This window comes from Dreissena polymorpha, chromosome 11 (assembly GCF_020536995.1).
Source record: "Dreissena polymorpha isolate Duluth1 chromosome 11, UMN_Dpol_1.0, whole genome shotgun sequence".
NCBI lineage: Eukaryota > Metazoa > Mollusca > Bivalvia > Myida > Dreissenidae > Dreissena > Dreissena polymorpha.
In genome coordinates, this window is record NC_068365.1 from 2,475,721 (window position 1) to 2,499,637 (window position 23,917).

Consider the following 23,917-nt stretch of genomic DNA (forward strand, 5'->3'; position numbering starts at 1 on the left):
CATTCAACTCACTCGCTCATTGGTGTTCCGCTCTCACGTAAATATTGTGATGACAAATAGTTTTACAATTATTTTCTTTATGCTGTAGAGCTAAATACTTAAATTGGGTCCGGTACGTCAAATATAAGTATGAAAAGTGTGGTCAATAAGAGCAATTGTATTTTTTTTAAATAAAAAAATTAGCCTGTAAACAGAGTCTTGTTGAAGAATATGCCAATAATGAAACTCCAGAATCAGTATATGAAGATAATTTTGTAGTACAATCCGGTGGTCTGTTATTGAAGGCAATCGACCCACAGGCTTACAATATTGAACATCGAACATGAAACTTATTTATTTTGTAGCAGCTTTTAAGTGCTCGTGTGTCATTGTATGCGCATTGATAAGGCAGAGTACATCGCCTTGGAACGGTTAATTTAAAGTATTTGGAGTTTGAAAATGTAGAAAGGCATGTTTAGCCAAACACTAAGACAAGAATTAAGCACAAACACACACTAGTAAAATAACAAGAACCTCAAAGAATTTCAATTTAAATTAAAAGGGAATAACAGACTTTATTGATTCGATTCAATGTATTAATCAATTATTTCATAATTACCAAAGCCACAGACTCTCAACTTTAGGAGAAACGTGAAAGTATAAAAACAAATAGGACGCCATATGGTACTTCAAATGTATAAAAGTGTTTGCTATGATTGAACTGATTGAACGATCTAAATTGGCATGTAATAGTTATGCGACATTTCTGAAATACACAACTTAAAAAATACACTGGTCTATCTGTGCTTCACCACATTTACAAATACATGTCGGCAGTAAATGCACTTCGAAAGTGTCAGGCGATGGTCACTTGAAGACGATCAATGCTTTTTCTGTGGATAGAGTAATTTAAACATGCAATTGGTCTCCACTGAGGCTTGGTGTTTCATCCTGAGGCATTAATTATGAATATAGCATGTCGTGAACGTCATCCACTGGGAATGTGTCTCAAATTGAGCTCGCTTTTCTTCTGTACTTTAATTAAATTACATAAATTGTATCAGATCGTACGTAAATATATTGTTTAAATTTGTATATTTTTACTTATACATATATGTTTATTAAAAGGAAACCCCAAATATTGAGTATTCATTGTTTAATCCGGTTTTAAAATCATTGTTTATATATAGTTGTATTATGTTCATCGATGACAAGAGCAAACGGAAATGATCAGTCAAAACAAACATTCAACATAAAACAGACTTACAACAGAAAACTGATTGTTGACATATCATATTATAATTGGAAACAAAGTATCGTTCGACAAGCATCCACTAACAAAGTATGTATTATGTTTTTGTTTTAAATTCCAAAAAAGTAAAAGCTATGAAATAAGCCGAATACTTGTACCTGGTGATTATGAAAGCTACTGGATTAACTAGATGTAACGGTCGCCGTAATCTTTAACCGTTAAATGTATGTTACAGTTATGAAACCAATGTTGAATATGAACTTATTTAGATATAATACCAACATGTCTGAGATTCCTTTTCATTCGAGTAACACATTTGTATGTTCACATTTGTAAGTTGATAGCAATTGAACAATAGACCGGAATATACAGGCTAATCAGGTAAGACACTTTCCACCTTGACTAGATTTTCGCTAAGAAGAAACGTCCTTTAAACGAAAAAAACAACAACCATACATTCGGTAAGTGTTGTGACTGCCTAGCCAGTTTTAACTGCACAGGTTAATCTGTTTCTACACTTTATACGTGTTTATTGGGCCTCTTTGTCCATAGTATCATAATAAAACGATCCTAACAATCACTTTCTTATTCGTCTCGTGAACGTTTAATTTCAGTTGTAATTGAATAAGCCTATTTCTTTCAACCAATGTCGGCTGTTCATAAGTTATGAACATTTGAAGCAAGTTTGATATAGCTGCAAGTCTGTAAAATTGTACAGTGTCAGTTTATGTTGTTGATGTATGGAATTTTATGAACTTTGAACACATTTCTTAAAGGTTCCTTTTACTCTCTTAAAACGCACTGCAGACAGTATGGTACAAAAGAATGGTGGACACATTATCATCCAGTTACGTATGAGATTTGAGAACAAAATGAACGCAATGTACTGAAAGTGCCAATGATAGCCCGTCTCGAAATGTGAAACAGTATCATTTGATTTGTCACAGTATGAAGGCTACCATTGTCAGTGATAAACAAACACGCTTAGTATACATTGTAAATGTATGGCAGCTTGTAATTTAAGTGTAGAATAATAAGTCGAGAATAATCAAATTAACAAACATTGACATACACTTAATGACACAGAAGACCGAAGAGTACTGAATAAGAAGCTAACTCATTGCATTTATTTAGAAAACGTTGTATGTGTATGTTTTCAAATAAATGCAGAACAAGTGTTTACATTAGCCTGTTCGTTAGCGTGTGACCGGAATCAACGTTTAATAACCGTTATGTGACATATGGACTAACGTTTGCATAAAAATGTACGGTTAAATGAGAAAATGTTTAAACGAAAAAAGAGGATTCATCATTGAGCCATTGCAATATGCAACATGATTGTATCTCTTCGCAAATCTTTAGGACTGGGAACAATCAAGTCGATGTAAACGATATTTACAGAGTAGCATTTCTCGACATTCTTACGCAGTTGAGGTCATGATATATGCGTGGGATGGGCCTAAAACTTGTTAATGAATCGCTTGCAGGATTTCTCAAAAAGATTGTCACACAATTACTAACGAGTTTTTGTGGTGGAGGGAAAGGTGCTAGGATGGGCCACACTGTGACGCATTCATAGACAATGGTCAATTTATTTTGTGGAATGGCTTTAAACGAGTCATTGCATTTCGTAGACTTCAAGACGATCAAATCGTAATTGTATATCCATATTTACATGTGTATAGAAGTGTTATTATATACACATCATTCATAGGAAAAACACATCGACATTTCTTCTATTTTTCCGAATCGGTACCATATATTTCAGAGCAAATAATAGTATACAAAGGAGCTGTCATTAGTTTAAAATGAATGGAAAGCCTTGCACATTGGCATGTTGATATTTATAAATAATGAATTCAAATACATTTAAAGCCCTAATGCTTGGCATTTATCCTTTCAAGGCGGTGACCACGACTTTAATTAGTTTTGTTTTGTTTGGTGTATGCATTGCCCTGAATGTAAGAAGCCATTGGTCACTTGCCTTAAATAAAAGCCCAGTGGGTGTGAATAAGAATTTCTTTTCCTGTTTTTTCTCTATCTTTTAAAACCTTAAAAATAGTGTATTTCGATCATTATCATAACGAGTACAAGTTATTGTTAAATTATGCGGGAATCGTATAAATCCCCAATATGAGATGCCACATCTATTCACACATGAAATAAAAACATTTAATGTGATTGTAGGTTATTAATATTAATTCCTCTTTCATGTGTGAGGGATTCAATATTTTAGTCAAATAATTTATTTAACTATGATATGTTGAACTAAACACCTTTCTGCGAAAACAGGTATGCATGGTGTGTATTTTAGATACAAATGTAGTTAAATGTTTATCCTCAACATTCAATAGCTATGAAAACAACATTAAAATAACATTAAGTAAATATCAAATATGAATATAAGACTGTGTAGATTAACGCAAAATGTTTTATGAATTCGACAACATTTCACGAAAGCGTATTAATGTTGGTATGGTTAGTACACAACTAAGTGACTCCATTACATTCACACAGACACCAAGTTTATAAAAAAGGAATTTGTAATGAAACGTTTAGCAGATTAACTAGAAAATGTGATTAATTAAAATAATGTTGTTTGGATAATATTGCCAAAAAATCCAAGCTTTATGTCCGGGCATTACACACTACATTACGTATTCGTCATGAGGTAAGTTAAGGTGATCTGAACTTATTGCAATATGATGGTACATTCTGGAATTTTTCAAGTAAGAAGGAAATAGGTTCATATGTGTTTTTACTTCATTTTATTTAGTCGTTTCTGAGGAAGTAGTTATTCTGTTACATTTAGAAATAGTATGCAGAGTTTCACTCCTGATAAGGTTGCTGGCGTTCCAATACCTCGTACTAGAGATATATTGCCTCGTTCTAGAGTTCCATAGCCTCGATCTAGAGCATTATTGCCTCGCTCCAGAGTAATATTTCCGCGTTATAGAGTTATATTGCCTTGTTCTGAAGTTAAATTGCCTTGCTCTAGGGTATAAGTATCAATGCCTCCCTCTAGAATTAAATTGTCTCGCTCTGGAGTCATATCGCCTCACGCTATAATTATATTGCCTCGCTCTATAGTTATATTGCCTCGCTCTATAGTTATATTGCCTCGCTCTATAGTTATATTGCCTCGCTCAGGATTTCCATCGCCTTGATCTAGAGTTTAATTTCCTCGCTCCAGAGTTATTTTGCCTCGCTCTAGACTTAAATTTAATTTTTTTTTAATTTGAGCTCCATTGCATAGAAAGCACGGGTCTTATTTTAAACGTTCTCGAGTCCGTTTTCAGGGACTATAACCAGTATTTTGTGTCTATGAGGGAAATCTAAAGAACGCTCCCATAAAGGGGTTTAAATCCGTGACCTGCCGATCGCTATGCGGAAACAATATTCAGAACACCACAGCGACCTCCAGAGTTCGATTGCCTCGCTCTCGAGTTATATAGCCTTGTTCTAGAATTATATTGCCTCGTTTTGGAGCTCCATTGCCTCGTTTCGGAATTGTAATGCCTTGTTCTGAAGTTCCTTTGCCTCGTGGTTAAACTTTCAAACTCTACAACAAGTGTTATAAAATAATGACTACCCTTAATGATGATAAAGTGTGTTGCATTTTTTTTAAAGAAAAAAAACCCACACACAACTATTGTACTCATTCTGGACGATTGTGGTCATATAATGTTTGAAAAAAAAATCATAATATTAAACAATTTCATCTTTTAAAAACGAACTTTATATCTGTCTTCTAGGTCGGTTGCCAGTGACTTTCATCGGTAATGTGTTTTGTTCATTTAAAATAACATATCATCATTTCACCAAGCCTTTGTGTAGTCTTTGAGCTGTTCTTGTCGACCAACATTGTAGTTGTAATTTAACACGAAATGGTACGGCAAATGGTGGCCTTACCACACTACCTCCAATTCCTGCAGTCGTCGTTTGGTCGTTAAAAAACATATGAAACTCTGTATGTGATTGTTTCTCAACGAAGATGTTTGCGTACTTATATTTCTTACGAATGCACTGTATAATAAACCAGTTAAAAACATAATATTTTGGGGAGAACCGCAAGTACCTGGTACTGAAACCAAACGACTGCAAATGAAAACCCGTTTCCTGAACGCTAGTTTAATCAATATGTGTCAAATTTCATTTTCACTTTCCGGTTTGCAATCAGTTGCGCAAACAGAGTGACGCTCATGTTTCACTAGTGGGTGTCTATTGGATACCGTTTCCATTGACTAGATTGCATCGCCGATGAAGCAAAAGATACATGAGGCTGAAACGTGTTTGCAATCTCAAGAATAGGATACTCATCTAGTGCAATCAATTAAGCATCGTTCAATAGAAAATAAATAAAGAGAATAACATCAAACTAAATGCCTTTATATAATAAGTTGCTTTCTAAAATTTGACTTATCATTTTCTCTCTAAGAGTATTTAATCGTTGTTTTGGCCGTTTATGCATACGTTAATCCCTGAAGATTTATAAACGTAAGGGATATTTTAATACCATTGAACATACAAACTGAACACGGATTTTCTGCGTGACAAGCGGATTACCTTACCACTGACCTATTGCCATTCACATGACGTTCTGCTTGAAAGTTTAAACTTGATGTTGGAAAGCAATTGGACACTGGAAGTTTAATTGATGTCTCAGCATCGCCTACGCGCGGTTATTTCCTAGCTTCAACCAAAGGGTAGTAAATAGCAGAAACGTGTCTTGAGGCCCTTTTTACATATACAACAAATGCGTTTGATTGAATCAACCAGGGTGTTTGGAAAATTGATAATGTGTAGACAAAGTTGTTTCAAACAGTTCTAATTTAATAGTTTCTTGTGTTCGGGAATCTGACACACAATCGTTCATTGTATGACTTATTCATAATTTTTGACGAAGCCACTTCCGACAGTCGTTTATTTAAGTCAAGTAACACATCTCCTATACAGAAGTATAAATATTAGTCAAAGGTTTGCATGGCTTAAGCTTCTAGATGATCCTCGCTCCGGGAAAGCCAGGCTCAATGCATGTGTCGCACACTCCGCATAGGCCAATCTAGGAAAACACTTGCCGCTTAATAGAATTTTTCACGGAAAGGAAGTGCGGACGGCACAGGCTTCTCCGGAACGACTTTATACGCAAATACATCAAGCGAAGTTTACCCAGAACGCGTCTCACTTACACACATGTTTTTTCGTTTTTAATTGTGCTGAAAGAAAAATATCTTACGGGTGGTTTACTAATCGTCTGATTGACATTAACCTTATTATTCTTCTTCTGTTTTAACAGACGTGTTCTCCATTCTACTGTTGCCAGTTTCCCGGGTTATGACGGCGAACACCTGAACTGATGACGTCATTTAATCGTCATGACCGCCAGCAGTACTTCAAAGTACCCGGAACGATTTGTGAGTACCTCAGCGTGCTAACCGCTTGCTAACCACTCACTTAATGATATGGAGCCAATTACATGTACACATCAGTATTACTCTTGATTTAAGTAATTAAAAGTACTTAAGACCTTCATCACCTTATTATTGATTTAAAATTTACGTTTATTTTATTTATTTCTTACTATAAATGGCGAATAAAAATATAATTGATAAGTATATAGTAATATGGTGTAAGTTATTCACATGCAGACATTATAGCAACCACCAAAATAACATACCTCCTCTTTGTACGTGGACTTCAAGTAGGCATTAAAATTAATAACGATTTCAATGACGGAACATTTGAGTCTTCGCTTCACACACGCATTTAGCGTTGTGTATATCATACCACAATATAACGCTCAGGAATGAGCAGTCCGTATGGATATCATGTGCTTTGTATTACATAGCTTGATATGAGCCCTTCTATGAGTCAACGGGAGTAATGTATTTCGGTATAACGATACGGGGACCGACACGCCTGGGAAATTCTACGATTTGTGCGTCTATGGAATATGTTTTAGAAGGGAGACTTATTCTAAAACATCCAGTCTAGCAGGAAGGTATTCTCCCCATATTGCACCCTGTTTTCCCAGAACACGGCTTATATATATCTTTTCAAGATAGAGACATTAATAAACTGAAAAATCCAGAGCCAGATAAACTGTTTAAAACGTCGACATGCTAGCTGTTTGACATTCAGACGATTTCGGTAACTCGTTCGATTGAGAGATGGGTGGCTTTCACTGGCCTTTGAGAACTATCAATTATGTAAGAGTTTGAAGGTTCTAGGCGATACATTTTCATTTCGATATTCGCAAACGGAATTCGAATACTTATATATTGCAAAACTGTCTTTGTTTTACGATCTGGTACTGCGCCTAGAGACTGTCGAACAGTTTCAATATATAAGTATCACGCGGTTCGGGTAAATAAATAACATCATGACATTTCCGATCGTGCCCCAGATGGTCTTTTTTAGGCAATTAGAAAATGTATGATGCGATAAAGGAAATATGCGTAGCATCTGACTTTCTGGTTCGCAATTTGTTAACGTACACGAGACACATTTAATTGAATTTATTTCATAATGCGGGACCATAATTTACGTTGTTAAATTGTAATAAACAAACCAACGAAAAGTATTAAGGAGCGGTATAATAAGATTCGAGTTCCATTTTCAGAATTTTGTCAGGTCCAATTAAAATTACGATATAGTTTCCTTTTTTCGCTATTAGTCAGTCGACTGTTTGCAATATATAAGTCCCTTTATTGCTCAAACATTTAGTTGACATTGCTCAAAATGTCACACGTTAAGCGTAATGTATTATAAACTTACATGTTTGTTATTTTTACAGAAAACTTGGTGCTTAAATTGACAAATTTTTTAATAAATATACTGTTTCAATCTTTAGGCTTATTGGTCATACGAAACACAAATGTAACTATTAACATATATTTTCGATCTTGCTGAGAAATTATTTAGTCGACGAAATCATTTATCTTGATGGCACTGATTATCGTAAAAACCTTGCAAATACTGTACATTGGAAATAACTAAAAACTCAACATATTTCTACATGCTAACTAGATTATGGTATGTTAGAGAAAATTCGTCTGATTTCAAGCCATCAGCATTGAGAATAAGACGAGTATATCAACACCGAATGACGCACACGTCGCTCTGACGTAATTGCGTTTTATTAATGGAGTTACAAAGTCGTGATTCTGATTTGTTGTCAACGGAGTCTGTAAAAATACCCAAAGAAACGATTATGATCCATTTTGTTACATGCTTGTTTTTAGAATTTCTGTTTGAAACCAGGTTTATAATATATGCTAACGTATGTTTCGGACTTAAAGCTGAACAGATAACAATTAACAACACGTTAAACCTAGTTTCACGTGTAATCGTTTGGAATACTTGAATCCTGCAAAAGTTTCAGAGAACATATTGATCGTTTATTTCGACGATTTTAATATGACACGACATCGATAAAAAAAATGTGATACACTTTTATGACCCTTTTTGGTATTACATGTATACCACATTATACTTAACTCGTCCAATAAATTCGTTATATACTCGTTAAATAAAATACGGTGCGATATACCTGCTCGCTTAGAATCCTATGTGGCCTTGTTAGAACCAATGTTCAAGTCGCTTCGTGTCAAAAAGACAAGGCCCAACGACATGGTAAGAAACTAACAAAATTAGTTGTCTTATCAAATTATACGGCACTGAATCTGTTGTTTCAACAAAATATATTGACATGAGGCACCGTCTAATAACACTGCGTTTTTTAACCCATTAATGCCTAGTGTCCAGTAAAAAAGCCTCGGCAAACAGCATAGACCCAGATGAGACGTCGCATGATATGGCGTCTCCTCGGGGTCTGTGCTGCTTGCTTAAAGGAATTTCTGTAAGAAATATTCTTAATATACGTGTGATACAGCATATTTCAAATTTGATATACACAAACATGCTTTATTCAGCAAAGTATACACAGTATGTGCATTGAGTTTTTTTCCATAAAAGTTAGTCTGAAACATAGCTTTTTGTTTGTATTGCAATATTTTTTAAAAAATGTGGCCAATCCCGTGTGAATGATTTTTCTTATACAGATACAAAGTACATTCAACAGGTTGATGACTGATCGGCCATTTTTGCATTAGTGTCTTACACTGACGTGTGACGTACAAAACATCAGTGGTCCGTTTCTTTTAGCTTATTTACACTAATTGAAAGCTATTGCACTCCTAAAGTAAACAATTACTAGCTTTTGCGTTTCAGACGTCTATTATGTGGATCATAAATTAGCCAATAACCATTCAGAACCCTTTAAAAGCATGACATTGCCATTCCTTGAGTACATATGAATGGGCTTGTTTTATTAGATCTTACTTAGCGCATTGACATGTTGTCGATTTGATTTATGCAGTTTTATTTTTATTGTTATTATTTATTATTTACCCCATGTATTGAATTTCACGAGTATAGTTAATAGTTACTTATGAGCCGCGCTCTGGGAAAAAGGGTCTTAATACATGTGCGTAAAGTGTCGTCGTCCGAGATTAGCCCATTCAGTTCGCACACGTTCATCAGGGACGACACGTTTCGCTTTTTTGGAATTATTCTTTTGAAACAAGTATTTTCTAAGCGAAAATCTAGTCTTTGTGGAAAGTGTTGTCCCCGAATAGCCTCTTCGGACTGCAAAGGCCAATCTGGGATGACACTTTACGCACATGTAATAAGCCACGTTTTCCCAGAACGCTGCATGTACAATGCTTTTTGTGAATATTTTTCATTATAGCAGCGGTAGAGTAAGATTGAAGTGTTTTTTTAGACAAATCCAAACTACTCAAATACATATTTCAAATGGCCAATATATATATCTGTAAAATGAGTATAGCCTAAAATATGTTCTTATCTTTTTTTCTAACGTATTTTAATTGTAAGCACTGTCACTGCTATTCTATAAATTATACTGACTTCTTAGACATTATCACAATACTAGAAAATACAACAATAACATAAAATGAGTTTTTTCTCTCGGTTGATTAATATCGTTTGCGATAATTACTTTATTTTCAGGAAGTGTATCATCTCAATTCGCTTGATAACTTATAGCAGTCTCGATGTATGTCTCGTTGAAAGATCGGCACGATACGATTGCTTACACACATGAGCTACCGCGTATTAAATGGACTTGTTCATATGTCTAATTAGTCCATATCATAACATAAAATAATTATGGTGTATTGTAATTCAAGGCCTCCGACCCAAAATACAATTGATCAATAGTCGTCCAATGTGGTGACAACAGAGATATGTTAATTAATACAATATTATTAACGAGCAGAACATTTAACACCAAAACATAAGCATAAAATGTATATAACATATTATATCATAATTTGACATGAAAGTATTAATTAAATTTATGTTTCACTATGAGAGTACTTATAACGTAATGAAACACTTTTACATTAAAGGGGCATTTTCACAGATTTTGGCATATTTTGAAGTTTGTCATTAAATGCTTTATATTGATAAATGTAAACATTGGATCTTAAAAGCTCCAGTAAAAAATCAAGAATAAAATTTAAAAAAGGAATAAAAAGTAGCCGGTACCAGGGCTCGAACCAGTGACCCCCGGAGTCCTGGAGTTAGTCTGAAGTAAAAACGCATTAGCCCTCTCGGCTATTCCGCCGGCTTTACACATCTTAAGTATTTTATACCTTATATAAGCAATCTTCGTAGTTTCGTAAATTTAAACGACAACAAAAGAACTCTCCAAATTATTCAATCGTTTCGCGTTGCAACGCTTTATAATTTTTAGGTTTTCAAATCGTCAAAAGATACATATAATGGCTATATTGGACTATGGTAAATGTTCAGTAATACTGTTTCCTCACAAATATCATAACTAAAACGAAAATTTGCGAATCTGAAACAACTTTTTTCAATTTTGTCAATTTACCAAACCGTGAAAAGATCCCTTTAAGTATCAAGCAAAAACTTCTGACGTGTAGTAAACGCTTCGTTCCATAGCAATTACACTTTTTCTGTCATATTCCGACATCATTGTATAAAACAGATTTTAAGTTATATAATTGTTTCCAATTAAGTCCATTAAATATTTAAGCCTTATCTCAACATATAATGGGCATACTAAAACAAAATGGAATTAGTCTTCAATTACAATACACATTGCGTTTTAAACAGAAGTAACACTATCTATATTCTCTAGCTACTGTACAGACATTCCCAAAAGTATTTTAAGTCCACAGGACATCCGGTCCGGTAGTCTTAGATAACTTGCAGGACCGGACTGGGATTCATGGGACCGAAACATCAATGTACAAACATATATATCGTATTTATATATTTGCGCAGTTAAGTGTTATGTTTTTCGGCAACAACTCAGATGCTCCATTAATACTAAGTGTTGGTTGTTTTCCTAAGTCGATAAGTTGTATGGTTACATATTTGTTTTCTTAATCCCAGGGGTGTCAATTGACCCAAATTTGAAATCCGGAAAATTAAGCTAGGGGTCTGGGACCGCAGGACCCCAACGGGGATTAAGGGCCGAGTCCCTATGGGAGACACCCCAGTGAGCAGCTTATTGCACTTTTTTTGTAGTATGTCTAGTTGCAATTTCTGGTGACTACAATGCGAAATATTATAAACCATACCATCCGTATCACCGCATGTGTATCGTCATTCTATAAAAATGTTATAAAGAACGTCGAAAATAAGTTAAAATTTACGAATCATACTGTATCCGAATACGACAGTCCGAAAACATGTACATGTTTAGCACATGTTATAAAATGTGCTTTATACATATCGTTTGAATGTAGAAAATGTAAACGAGTAACCAGTAACCTAGCAAATTTGTAATCAATATATAATTCGGTTAACATATTTCTTTACAATATGCTACTGCAGTGCTTAACATTGCTATAAATCGATCACTTAAAATTTCAAGATGGCGGACATTAGCAGCATTTCGCAGAATCGTAAGATCTTTCGGAAAGTAGCGAAGAGGTTTCGTCAATTACCGTTCATTCTTTGCCAGCCGCTAACCAATTAGAAATCGATAAATAAAAGACGAAATTGGTACCAAGCGCAAATTTCCGGAATGCCCAGGAATATTCGTTCTCAAATGATCACACACTGGAACGAATTCTATTAAATAAATCAACTTTTCTTCTTGAATTATTTTCCGGACATTCGGACCGGCAACATAGCATTTTCAATCGGACCTGTCTTTAAAACGTCGGTCAGGTCCGACGGTCCGACACTTTTGGGAATGTCTGAAGGCTACATTCAAATTACGGGCCTTATCAATTTGAAGTTCGTGGCCTGAACAACGAACATTCAATAACGTCCTTTTTAAAATATGAGGTAAATCCATGTTTAGGTAATTCTCGGTAATCAGAGACTATACTTTCAGCTTTTATTGTATGTTTTTTTAAACTTATTTTCCTAGCGCAAATCAAGTTAAGGCTGTGAATATTGTCCCTGATTAGCCTGTGCAGACTGCACAGGTAAATCTTTGACGATATTTGACGCACGTGTATTAAACCCCGTTTTTCCAGTGTGAGGCTAAATAATGTTGCACTGGAAATTGAAACTGTGACTGTCTTGTACTTGACTGCGTGTGGGTGCGTCACTTTTGAACATGTCTGACAAGGCTTCCACTAATTGCTCGGGAAAGTCCCCGGAGTGCGGCAGATTGCATTTGACTTGAATAATTTACGTTCAGAATTGTTATAGTAAGATATTGGGAAACATATATTGCTATTTCACAAAGGTTCTTTTGGATATATTTTGCGGTTTCAAATCGGAAAGCGTCGTGGAAAATCAAAGTGTGTTGGTAAAGACAGGTTTGCCTACAGCTAAACTGCATGAATAAAATAATCATAAATCCAATTGCACTTATATGCTTATAACCCATGTCCTATATGTGGAAAGATTTAGATAAACACAAGGTAGGAATCGAAATTACGCCTGCGAATTATATGAATCTCGTTAAGGAAAAACTGGGCTTAATGCATGTACTTAAAGTGCCACATTCATAAAGTCCGTTTTCTCCAAAACGAGGCATCATTTGCGCTTAACGTGTAAAGTTATTTCGTCTATTTTTAATTAATATTATTCGTTTAAAAACTTTCATTTGATGTCGATTCACATAAATATAATCATTCGGTCCCTTAGGAAATCGTTAGTAGAAACGAATGCCAGGAGTTATGTGTGAGTGATAGATTATTTCAATTATGACATGTATTGTATGCACAACAAATGACGTTTCATACGTTTGAGAAAACGTCTTTAAGAAAAGAGAATTTACATTAAGATGTATATGGTAAGTTCTAAATAAAGTACAAAAGGATAGTGATCGGTAACGTGATTTTTCGAACCCCATTACCGTATGCACTTTACACAAACATATTTTTTCAAAATAGTGACGAAAAATACCATCGGCCTTTATAAAGCTCTCCATATTTATCGAAACGACACAAGTACAAACTGTGGTCATGCTTTAGAGTTGATTAATTGATTGAAAGAAACACGCTACATAATGTTAAACAATCACACACGCTAAATACATTGGTATAGTAGGACTGCGTATTTTGATATAGGCGACTATAGATTTGTTTCACCGCAGGAAGGATAGCAAATAAGTCTTATAAATGATATTCTTGTTGTGATCAAAATACTTAAAATTCAACTCACATTTAATGTATAATTATGGTTTTCAACTTACTAAACCATTATGGAGACACGTACGTTAATGTAAATTCGTTCTTTCCAAATCGGTTTTAATTGTATTTTAATGCGCTGATATAGAAGACAAAGTCGTTTGTCTAGAGAGAAATTTAATTGACAAAACTAGACAATCACAATCCCCCGTGTATCATTTGTCTGAATCTCCATGCAGCTTCGTGGAAATAGAGAAGAATAATTGCATCGATGGAGAGCTGTTAACTGCGATGTTTAATTGTAAAGTAGGTTAAGCATATATGAATAAATTAGTATACATCTGTATGTGCCAGCGACATTAATGTGACCTGATTTTTCTCCTCGATAATATTTCTAGGATAATTGATCACTTGATACTTTGTAGTCCGCGCACTCTTATCAGAGACGCAATATTCCGCCGAAACTGGATTTTTCTGTAGAAGGGACGTCCTTTAGACGTAATATTGCATACAAGCGGTCAACACAGGCTTACTAAGAACGACACTTAGGCACTTGCATAAAGCATAGATATTTTTCTGAACGCGGCTCACATGATGCATGCCCCTGTGGCCTGGACATTGCATGCCCCTGTGGCCTGGACATTGCATGCCCCTGTGGCCTGGACATTGCATGCCCCTGTGGCCTGGACATAAAATGCCCCTGTGGCCTGGACATTGCATGCCCCTGTGGCCTGGACATTGCATGCCCCTGTGGCCTGGACATTGCATGCCCCTGTGGCCTGGACATTGCATGCCCCTGTGGCCTGGACATTGCATGCCCCTGTGGCCTGGACATTGCATGCCACTGTGGCCTGGACATTGCATGCCCCTGTGGCCTGGACATTGCATGCCCCTGTGGCCGGGACATATCATGCCCCTGTGGCCTGGACATTTGATTGATTGATCTCAAAGTCAATAGGGGGTATTCTTTCCTCAAAACTGGCCAGCATATCGACATATATGACCATTAACTATATATGTACTGGGATAATTTTCATTTTAGCATAGCCCTATGTGACCATGACTTCTGACTGGATGATTCCGAAATTAATAGGTTACTTCCTCTTTACAAGAATAAAAAGCTTTTTAATGTTGATGGTTTATGTTAAGGCGTTGTCTCTATATCGAGCGAAAAAGAAAAAGGCATAAAGTTCATTTTACTAGCCCATGTTACATTAATCTTAAAAAACAGGAGCATCCACTTTAAGGGGGAACGTGTCGCCCTGATGAGCCTGTGCGGAATGCAAATGCTGATCTTGCCATACACGTTTCGCTAATGAATTTATCCCATTTTCGAAGAGCAATCCTCATATGCACCTCGTTGAGGTCCCATGCAATGGTTTTGTGTAACGTTTTGTCCTTCACCCGTTTGTGACAATTTCCTCCATGTTCTGTTCTCACGCAGGGCTATGACAGCTCCAGCCACGCCGTGTCCCCGGTGATCACACTCGTCATCCTCGTCGCGGGCGTAGCCGGCGGTCTCATCATCGTTATCTCCTTCATCCTCTTCTGCAAGTACTGCGTCAAGCGCAAGAATAGTCTTACAAGGTTCACTTTTTTATGAGCTACGTACTGGGAACACATGTGCGTAAAGTGTCATCCAATATTGGCATGTGCAGTTCGCACAGGCTCAGCAGAGACTATGGAATGCACAGGCTAATTAACGATTATACTTTATGCACATCCATTGTGTCCAGTTTTCCTTAAATGAGGCTCCGATGTTCTTATAGGTATGCTTTTTTGCTACATGTAATGCTAGTTCAACTAAAATACGATTTGAAGGCCTGCTGCTGTTGTGACTACGGCTGCTGATATTACTAGTACATCTGTAAGTATAAGTCTAATTATAATTCTTGTTCTACTGCCACCCACACTGCAACTACTACTGTAACTGCCTGTGCCACACATTTTACTAGTTTCGTTCCAAATACAACACCCATGTTCTCACTCTCTGTGTTCTACCGCAGGAGCCAGGGCACGGACTGCGAGCGGTTTTCGGACCGACGCTTCAAGCCATTCCAGCGCTATGAGACGGTTAACTCGGACATGTTCTCAGAGCCAAGTACGGGATCCATGGACGGCATTCCAGTCAGTCCCAGGCGGCTTTTCGAAACTAAGTGAGAACTTTGGAATGTTACTGTTAGATGTATGTGTCTTGTTCTGAGAAAATTGGGCTTAATGCATGTGCGTAAAGTTTCGTCCCAGATTAGTCTTTGCAGTCCGCACAGGCTAATCAGGGTCGACACTTTCCGCTTTTATGGTATTTTTTCGTTTGAAGGAAATCCCTTCCTACCGCAAATCAAGTTTAGGCGGGAAGTGTCGTCCCTGATTAGCCTGTGCGGACTGCACAGGCTAATCTGGGATGACACTTTACTCACATGCATTAAACCCAGTTTTCTCAGAACAAGGCTCATATGTTACGCTGAATTTTTGTTTTCTTTAAAAGCCTGTTCAAACAATATTTTACTTTGGTTATTAATGGCTGAAACGGGTCACAACTTTCTTACCAAAGCGGGGTACCAGTACACATGGTATAAACCGCAAGCTCATTGTATAACACGGGGCTTTATGTATGTTCTTTAAATATCGCCCAATACTAGCCCATGCAATGTTTGCAGGCAAATCAGGGACGACTATTTCCGCCTAAACAAGATTTTTCGCTAAGTAGATACTTCTTGTAAACGGAAAAAATCATACCAGCGGACAGTGTGGTCTCTGATACCAGCGGACAGTGTGGTATCTGATACCAGCGGACAGTGTGGTCTCTGATACCAGCGGACAGTGTGGTCTCTGATACCAGCGGACGGTGTGGTCTCTGATACCAGCGGACGGTGTGGTCTCTGATACCAGGGTGTGGTCTCTGATACCAGCGGACGGTGTGGTCTCTGATACCAGCGGACAGTGTGGTCTCTGATACCAGCGGACGGTGTGGTCTCTGATACCAGCGGACGGTGTGGTCTCTGATACCAGCGGACGGTGTGGTCTCTGATACAAGCGGACAGTGTGGTCTCTGATACCAGCGGACAGTGTGGTCTCTGATACCAGCGGACAGTGTAGTCTCTGATACCAGCGGACAGTGTGGTCTCTGATACCAGCGGACAGTGTGGTCTCTGATACCAGCGGACAGTGTGGTCTCTGATACCAGCGGACAGTGTGGTCTCTGATACCAGAGGACAGTGTGGTCTCTGATACCAGCGGACAGTGTGGTCTCTGATACCAGCGAACAGTGTGGTCTCTGATACCAGCGGACAGTGTGGTCTCTGATTAGCATTTGCTGAGTTCACAGGCTAATCTGTGACGTCATTCTACGCACGTGTATTAAGTCTCATTTTCATAGAACGAGGCTCACAAAGAATCCATTTGTTTTGTTGTTGTGTAATATGAAAAAGAATTAAAGTTACCCATGAAGAGTTTTACAGTTATATAAGGGTGTTCATTCAACATTTCCCTTTTTCATTGGACATAACTTATCTTTTTTTTCGAAGAACAATTCCATAGACTACTAGAAGTACGTTGTTATTTTAATATGAATTATTTACAGAAGTCACGAGAAAATACCGGATATTGACGAGGGAAACGAGAGTGTCACTCTAAAGTCGGACTATGAAAAAGGTAAGCCAACACAAGATGTGTGACCCAGGAATTCTTGTCTCGGGGAAAAGTCGCATGTATCAGTGCATTAGTCCCCAACAGGGCGTAGTCCGTTTTGACCCACAGAGTGTAATCCGTTTCGACACACACTGCGTTCTGACCAAAATTTTTATTTGTTCCGGATTATATGCTGGTATATGTGTGTATATGTCATAATACGCACACATCTTTTAATTTCACTTTAAGTGAAACACAAGTGTGGCTGCATTGTGAATAAGAGACGTTTTTTCACATGTTATATAGAATCCACCAATAACATTTCATGATAATTCTTCATATTGGAAGTCAAACCTCTCCTTAGACAAACCGGCTTTTTCAAGCTTTCAGACACAACTACTCGCATTGATGTTTATTGAAAATGTTGTCTTTAGAAAATTCAGGAATTAAATTTAAACTGTATTCTATTTCATGAGCATGCGGAATCACATTAAATACATCACTGGTTATCTGAAACAAACTCATCTTGCAGCTTATTGTGAGACGACTATAGATCCGGAAGCACGTGACCCGACATTGCAGGACTCGGACTCGGACTCATCTTCGGAGAAACCGGAAGCTCGGGAACCAAGCGGAAGGCGAGTATCTTTCCAGCTGGACTCCCAGCCGCCCTGCCCCACTGGATACTTACGCAAAGGAAGAAGGTTTGCAAATATGCTGACAATACCCCTCTGCATCCCCCTAAATCTCTCCTGAAAACACCCCTTGTTTCGTTGTTTGGAACTCTATCGCACGTTTTTACTACGGATTTTCATGGTATATCGATCATAGATCTACTACCTCTTTCGGATTGTTTTTAATTTAAGCTACTTTCGGATCTGCAATTAACACCAAAAACGCTCACAAAACAACACTTTTTACAATTATAGTTAATTGGTATGTCATATGATATTTTATCAATAAGTTAAAAAACATGTGTTTAGGTCAAACATATTTAAATTTGTTTTATCAGCTAAATATGTTTTTATCGCATTTACCTTTATTCACATTTTCTAAAGAATATATTTTGTTATCAAAAACGCGTTACTTGTATGAAACAAGATTATTTTCGTCATGAAAAAACTTCTTAATGTGTGTTGATCATCTATCAACCGCCTTCATTTCTCTCTTGATATTAATATTTATCTTATTTTTCCATAAACGAATATATCTGTTTTTTAGATGCACTGCAATTATTATCTTTTCGGGATTAAATTCCATAAATCTTCATACGACCCTTTTTATACTTGTTAAAGTTTTAAGGTTGTTTTAACTCTGTCAGTGCTAGAACCGAATTTTGAAGGCCTTTACAAACAGTTTGGATCCAGATGAGACGCCACAGAACGTGGCGTCTCATCAGGATCCAAACTGTTTGCTATTCTTATAGTATTCTTTGAAAAAAATCTAACAAAAATGCTAATTTTAGGAATTCAGCAGACGAAATTTTAGCAGACGACAAATTTCCCGGCATGTAAAGGATTAATACGGCCTAACGTCGTCAATCAATCAGTTGCATTTAAACAAATGCCTAATAAGAAGCGCCCATACAACGACATGTACAATCTAGCCTCGCTCTGCAAACATGCACGTGCGTTATGCTGGTTTTTCCAGAACAACTTTAGTAAATGGGCTACCAAAACTCCTGAAAAGGCATGTGGTAAAAGTAATCAAAATAATAAGCCTTAACGGACGGGTAATGTACCGCTTATTCTAGTCCAATTCTGTCCGTGCTCGGAATATCCGAAAATCATTTAAATATATTAACAAATCAGCCAAACATTAACCAAAACATTTATAATAAACTTCAGATTAAGCCATAAATTATTAACGACAAACGCCTAACTATGTAACATGTTACAAAATAACATGAGTGGAGTAATGTTGTATTAATAAAAATCGCCACTTCGAGTACCCCACCCACTGTATTGTTTATGTCGGACATATTTCTTTTTTCTGGTTTCAATACTCCAACGCCCGTCTTGTTTGATATTCGTTCAGCACGTTTGCGCCTTCCTTTTGATATTTCCAGACCTTTCTGTGTTTTATGAACCTCATGCATTTATAACATATACATTTTGCTCGTAATTATTTTGCTTGTATGAATGCATCTTATTTGATGCCCCCCACAAACTGCACAAATCCGGCCGTGCCTTAATGTACAACACATTTTCAAAATGTAAATACATTGTGTCGCGTGTCGTGTGTCTGGCACAAAGGTCAAGGTCATATTTACAGATCAAATATCGAAATTTCGCATTACGTTTTTTTTTCAATTATTTATTCAGCATGCAATTTGAAAATAACTCATTTCACAGTCTCACACTATATATTTTTTAAATTACCAATAATAATATTAAGCAGGCGCATGATTGGTGCCGACGAGCATCAAGTAGGTCTAACTTGCCTCAAAAGATGTACTTGTTGAGATGGCGTGTCACACGTAAATACGTGTCTCCAACTTAATGGTGACTGTCCGATTTTATGCAATACAATGTCATTACTTGAACCTAATTATTAGTCTTTTTTTGAATTACCTTAAAAAAGGTCATCATGCGGAACTGGCGGAAGGCATACATTACCTGTGTCAATTGTTCAAAGGTCAAGGTCATACTCCCATGCCCAAGGTCAAATATGGTAAAACATAGTTTGACTTGATTCTTACTCAAGCATTTATCAACGTTTAAACAATTCGCAATGGATGATCGCAGAGTGGACATTGCGTATCGCTCTCTCAACACTTGCGTCCTTAGCTCACAATAAAACCTTTAAGATATAGATAAGATAGACTTACAGGTTATCCGGACTGTTACTAAATATATTTAAAGAATATATTTTAATGCATTTCAACAAATTATCAACAAATGGAGACCACGTGTCTACCACTACGCCTTTTTCACCATGTCAACTGTCAAGATCACTTTTGAATTTACGTTATCATTTATCAGGATCAGAATTATAATATATTTTTGCACAGATGCTGAAAACAACCTTATTTTCTAGCTTAGAGGTCAAGGTATCATTAAGTGGTGAAGTTTGACATCTGTGTCGATACATTTCTCTTGGGGGCATCTTTGTCTTAGACACGTTTAATAGTATTTGCTTATGATTCAATTAAGCAAACTTTTAATTTTTATTTTAACGTTAAATACTATGTAACCTTTGCATAGTTTTTATGTGATGTAAACATGTTACATCAAGATATATATGCATACATTTTGAAAATCGAATACATGTTCTAATTGGTGTTTTCTGTTTTCATATATATACAGATATACAGACGGCGACTTTCACTATTTGAAGAAAGCTCGCATCCACAAAAACGTACCAAGACAATATTCTTTAGGAACACCTCTCCAAAAAGAGCAATCAAGGGAGGTTACCCATTCACCCCTCGCATCAACCGCCCATTATCACAGCCCACAACACTCGAAACGCGCACCCGACAGCTTTCCCGCCATCTATACGCACACCCACCTTGGGGAAAGCCCTTCCGCGCTCGTCGAAGATTCTGACGACCCTACAGCTCGCCTTGTAGATGTCGAAGTACACGATCAGACACTCCTTAGTGATCTTAATACAGTATGTTTTGTCAACGAAACCGGAGCTTACGGTTACAGCTACGGCCATTCCTCTAGACGTTCCTCACGCGTGAAGGACATTCAGCCGACGTCATACAGTATGGACGGCGTGTCGCCCATCGATGCTAGACCGTACAGAGATAAAAGACGCGTGAAAAGTTACGATGACGTGTTATATTATGACTACGATGCGTTGAAAATCACCGAGTTTTCCAGAGGACCGTTTTTTAACAGCGAGTTCGATCCAATCATGGAAGTGGACAATCTCGGATCGAGCAAAGTGAGATACAATGACCGTGGCAGTCTAGAAGTTTTAAACGACGACAAACTGGATATATATGAGGACTTAGAGTTTGAAAATAATATCATACCCGATGAAAGCGATGCGGATACGGAGACTACAATAAATGGGACGCACAAGTTCAGAGAGATCTGGAACCTGCGGGCAACGTTCGAAGAGGAGGAGGAATGTAGCGACACCTTGCGAATGGAGGACATGGCGTCACCGGAAGAGTCGTCACCGGAAAGACCGCCCGCGGGAGCCTCATGTTTCCCGACATATCACCACAAGAATGGCGTTGGTGCCAGTAGGGACGGGAACCACGGAAACCGTGGGATTCAAAGAGCTAAGCAAAATGGTGAAGGGAATTGTAAAAACGATTGCGTTGACCTGCAACATATCGATCCAGAAAACTCAAATTTGCTTCATCCGAACTATGAAAATAGAAGGGATGATTTTAGAATGGTTGTGAACAGGCGGTATCAGAAACGTGGGTCCACAAGCGCCGAAAACAGCTTCGACAGCGTTGAGACGGGGGACACGACGGAATCGAGCCGGCACGAGGTCACGACGAGCTTCGAGTCCACCACCGACAACACCGACAGCACCAACGACAGCCAAACAAGCCGTCTGCGACAGATGAAGGCAGATAGCGGCTATAAATCCATGGAAGCCCAGCCGTCGTCAAACGGCGTAAAAAAGACTCCCGGCGACGATAGTGAAATAGAAGTGCTCGCCACGGACATTATTGACACGAAAAACAAGTGCGAGGTGCTAGAGGCGGTCGGGGGGAACGACTCGGTGACGGTCCCTCGGAGGGGAAGTCTGCTTGAAAAGCGCCGGGGACGGACGGCGTCAAAGCGGCGACGGGAGTACAGCAAAGACCGCCAGGTGGTGCGCCTCAATGAAAGTATTTATGAACCGGAAACAGACTCAACGAGGTCGGACCAGCCATCCGGGGATAGCATTGAGGAACCAGTAACTCCAAACACAAAATTGTCAGTATTCACGCGATTTTTCAAGTCGCACAAATCAAGGACAAAGAGCCTTGTGAGGGATTTTAGTATAGATGAACAGTCGAACAACATTTTTCAAGAATTCATTCGCTATGATCCTAAGTACGACGCACGCAGGTGCAGTAACGGAGGAATCGAATCCCGTCGCCAAAGATTGCAGCGGAAGTGCACGGATCCCGGTCCGGGAATATTCTTTGAAGATCGGAAATGGCTGTGCCCGGAAATGAGAAGTACAAGTCTTGGGAGCGACAGCAGCGCGAGCTCTGCGCGCAAGATTTCTTCTCAAGACAGCATCGAGGAGGAGGTGAACGAGGAAGAAGACATTGACGCTGTTGTGCTTAGTCATAAGAACAAGATTCTCGAGGATCAGGAAGTGACGTCTCGCGCGGATGTGACGTCAATTTGTTGCGTGACAACGACCAATGTGTCACTTCACGAGATACCAATCATTAAGCTTCCGGAAGGAGAGAGTGTCGATGTTGAAGTGTAAACAATTGGAGAGCTGTTTATACAAAGACTAAGGCGTTTTCTTTTTGTTTTACTTGAGCACATAACAATAGTAAATTGTGAAAAATGAATTGCTAAGTATAAGGTATGTTGTGATGAAATATCTTCAAAATATACAAACATCCGTTGAATATTGTATCACACATATTCTAAAAAATGGCTGTTTTGTTAAAATTTTATTTAATACAAATTTATGAATTTTAAATAACGAGTTTTTTTTGTTTGCGTTCGTGGTAATACCGTGAATTATTTTTCATAATTAAGTTAGAAAATATGTAAGTTTTCTCACCTTACTTAAAATATGATTATTTGTATTACCCCGAAAGCAATCAATTTTCTTATTCTTTGATTCTTTTGAGTATTATTATAATATTATGAACTTTTAAAACGTTTAAGGCCTATTCTTTTTTCTCATAGATTTGCACAGTGGAAATAAAGTAAAGAATGCAATATTTCAGCACCATGCTATATTTCAATGAATATTTACCGTAGATTTAAAATGAAATTTGTTGTGGAAGCAATTTTCCCTACCTAAAGCATTACTACTATAACCGTTTTGTCGAGCCGTTTTAGCCCGAGCAGAAAAAGGTATAAATTAATAATATAGGGTCACGGTACCACGAAAAAGAGGCGCTTTTTTGAAAGCAATGTGAAAACAGATTTATGTTCTTTAACATGCAAAACTGTCCGAGATGTACTGTGGAACAGTCTTCTGAAGGTAATTACTCATATGTATAATGTGTTGTCTTTTCTGTGTATTTAAAAAAGTTAATGTAATTGATTTGGAAAGGTGGCCTTGGAAACACAAAGGAAAATCATTAAGCGTTGAGCACAGAATAGAATTAAAACTTCTCTGGTCTAAAAATTCCGTGCGTACCAATAAGACCAGCTCCAACGTATGGTGGGTTTTATCAATACCGTCTTTACTATGATGAGCAGTGAAATGCCATGCATCAAAACTAAATGTCAAATTTATTTGAAATTCAAAA

The 23,917-nt window shown here is 37.5% G+C and overlaps 1 protein-coding gene across 1 annotated transcript in view; it reads left to right on the top strand.

The window, feature by feature from the left end:
• LOC127850746 (uncharacterized) overlaps nt 1–23,134 on the top strand; it is a 67,568-nt gene extending 44,434 nt beyond the window's left edge. Inside the window, exons 2-7 of the mRNA XM_052384037.1 lie at nt 6,528–6,645; nt 15,326–15,468; nt 15,888–16,037; nt 17,462–17,532; nt 18,041–18,212; nt 20,817–23,134. Coding sequence (XP_052239997.1) covers nt 6,607–6,645; nt 15,326–15,468; nt 15,888–16,037; nt 17,462–17,532; nt 18,041–18,212; nt 20,817–22,911 — 2,670 coding nt within the window. The 5' untranslated portion in view covers nt 6,528–6,606 and the 3' untranslated portion in view covers nt 22,912–23,134. The remainder of the gene's footprint in view (nt 1–6,527; nt 6,646–15,325; nt 15,469–15,887; nt 16,038–17,461; nt 17,533–18,040; nt 18,213–20,816) is intronic.
• The last annotated feature ends 783 nt before the right edge of the window (nt 23,135–23,917 follow it).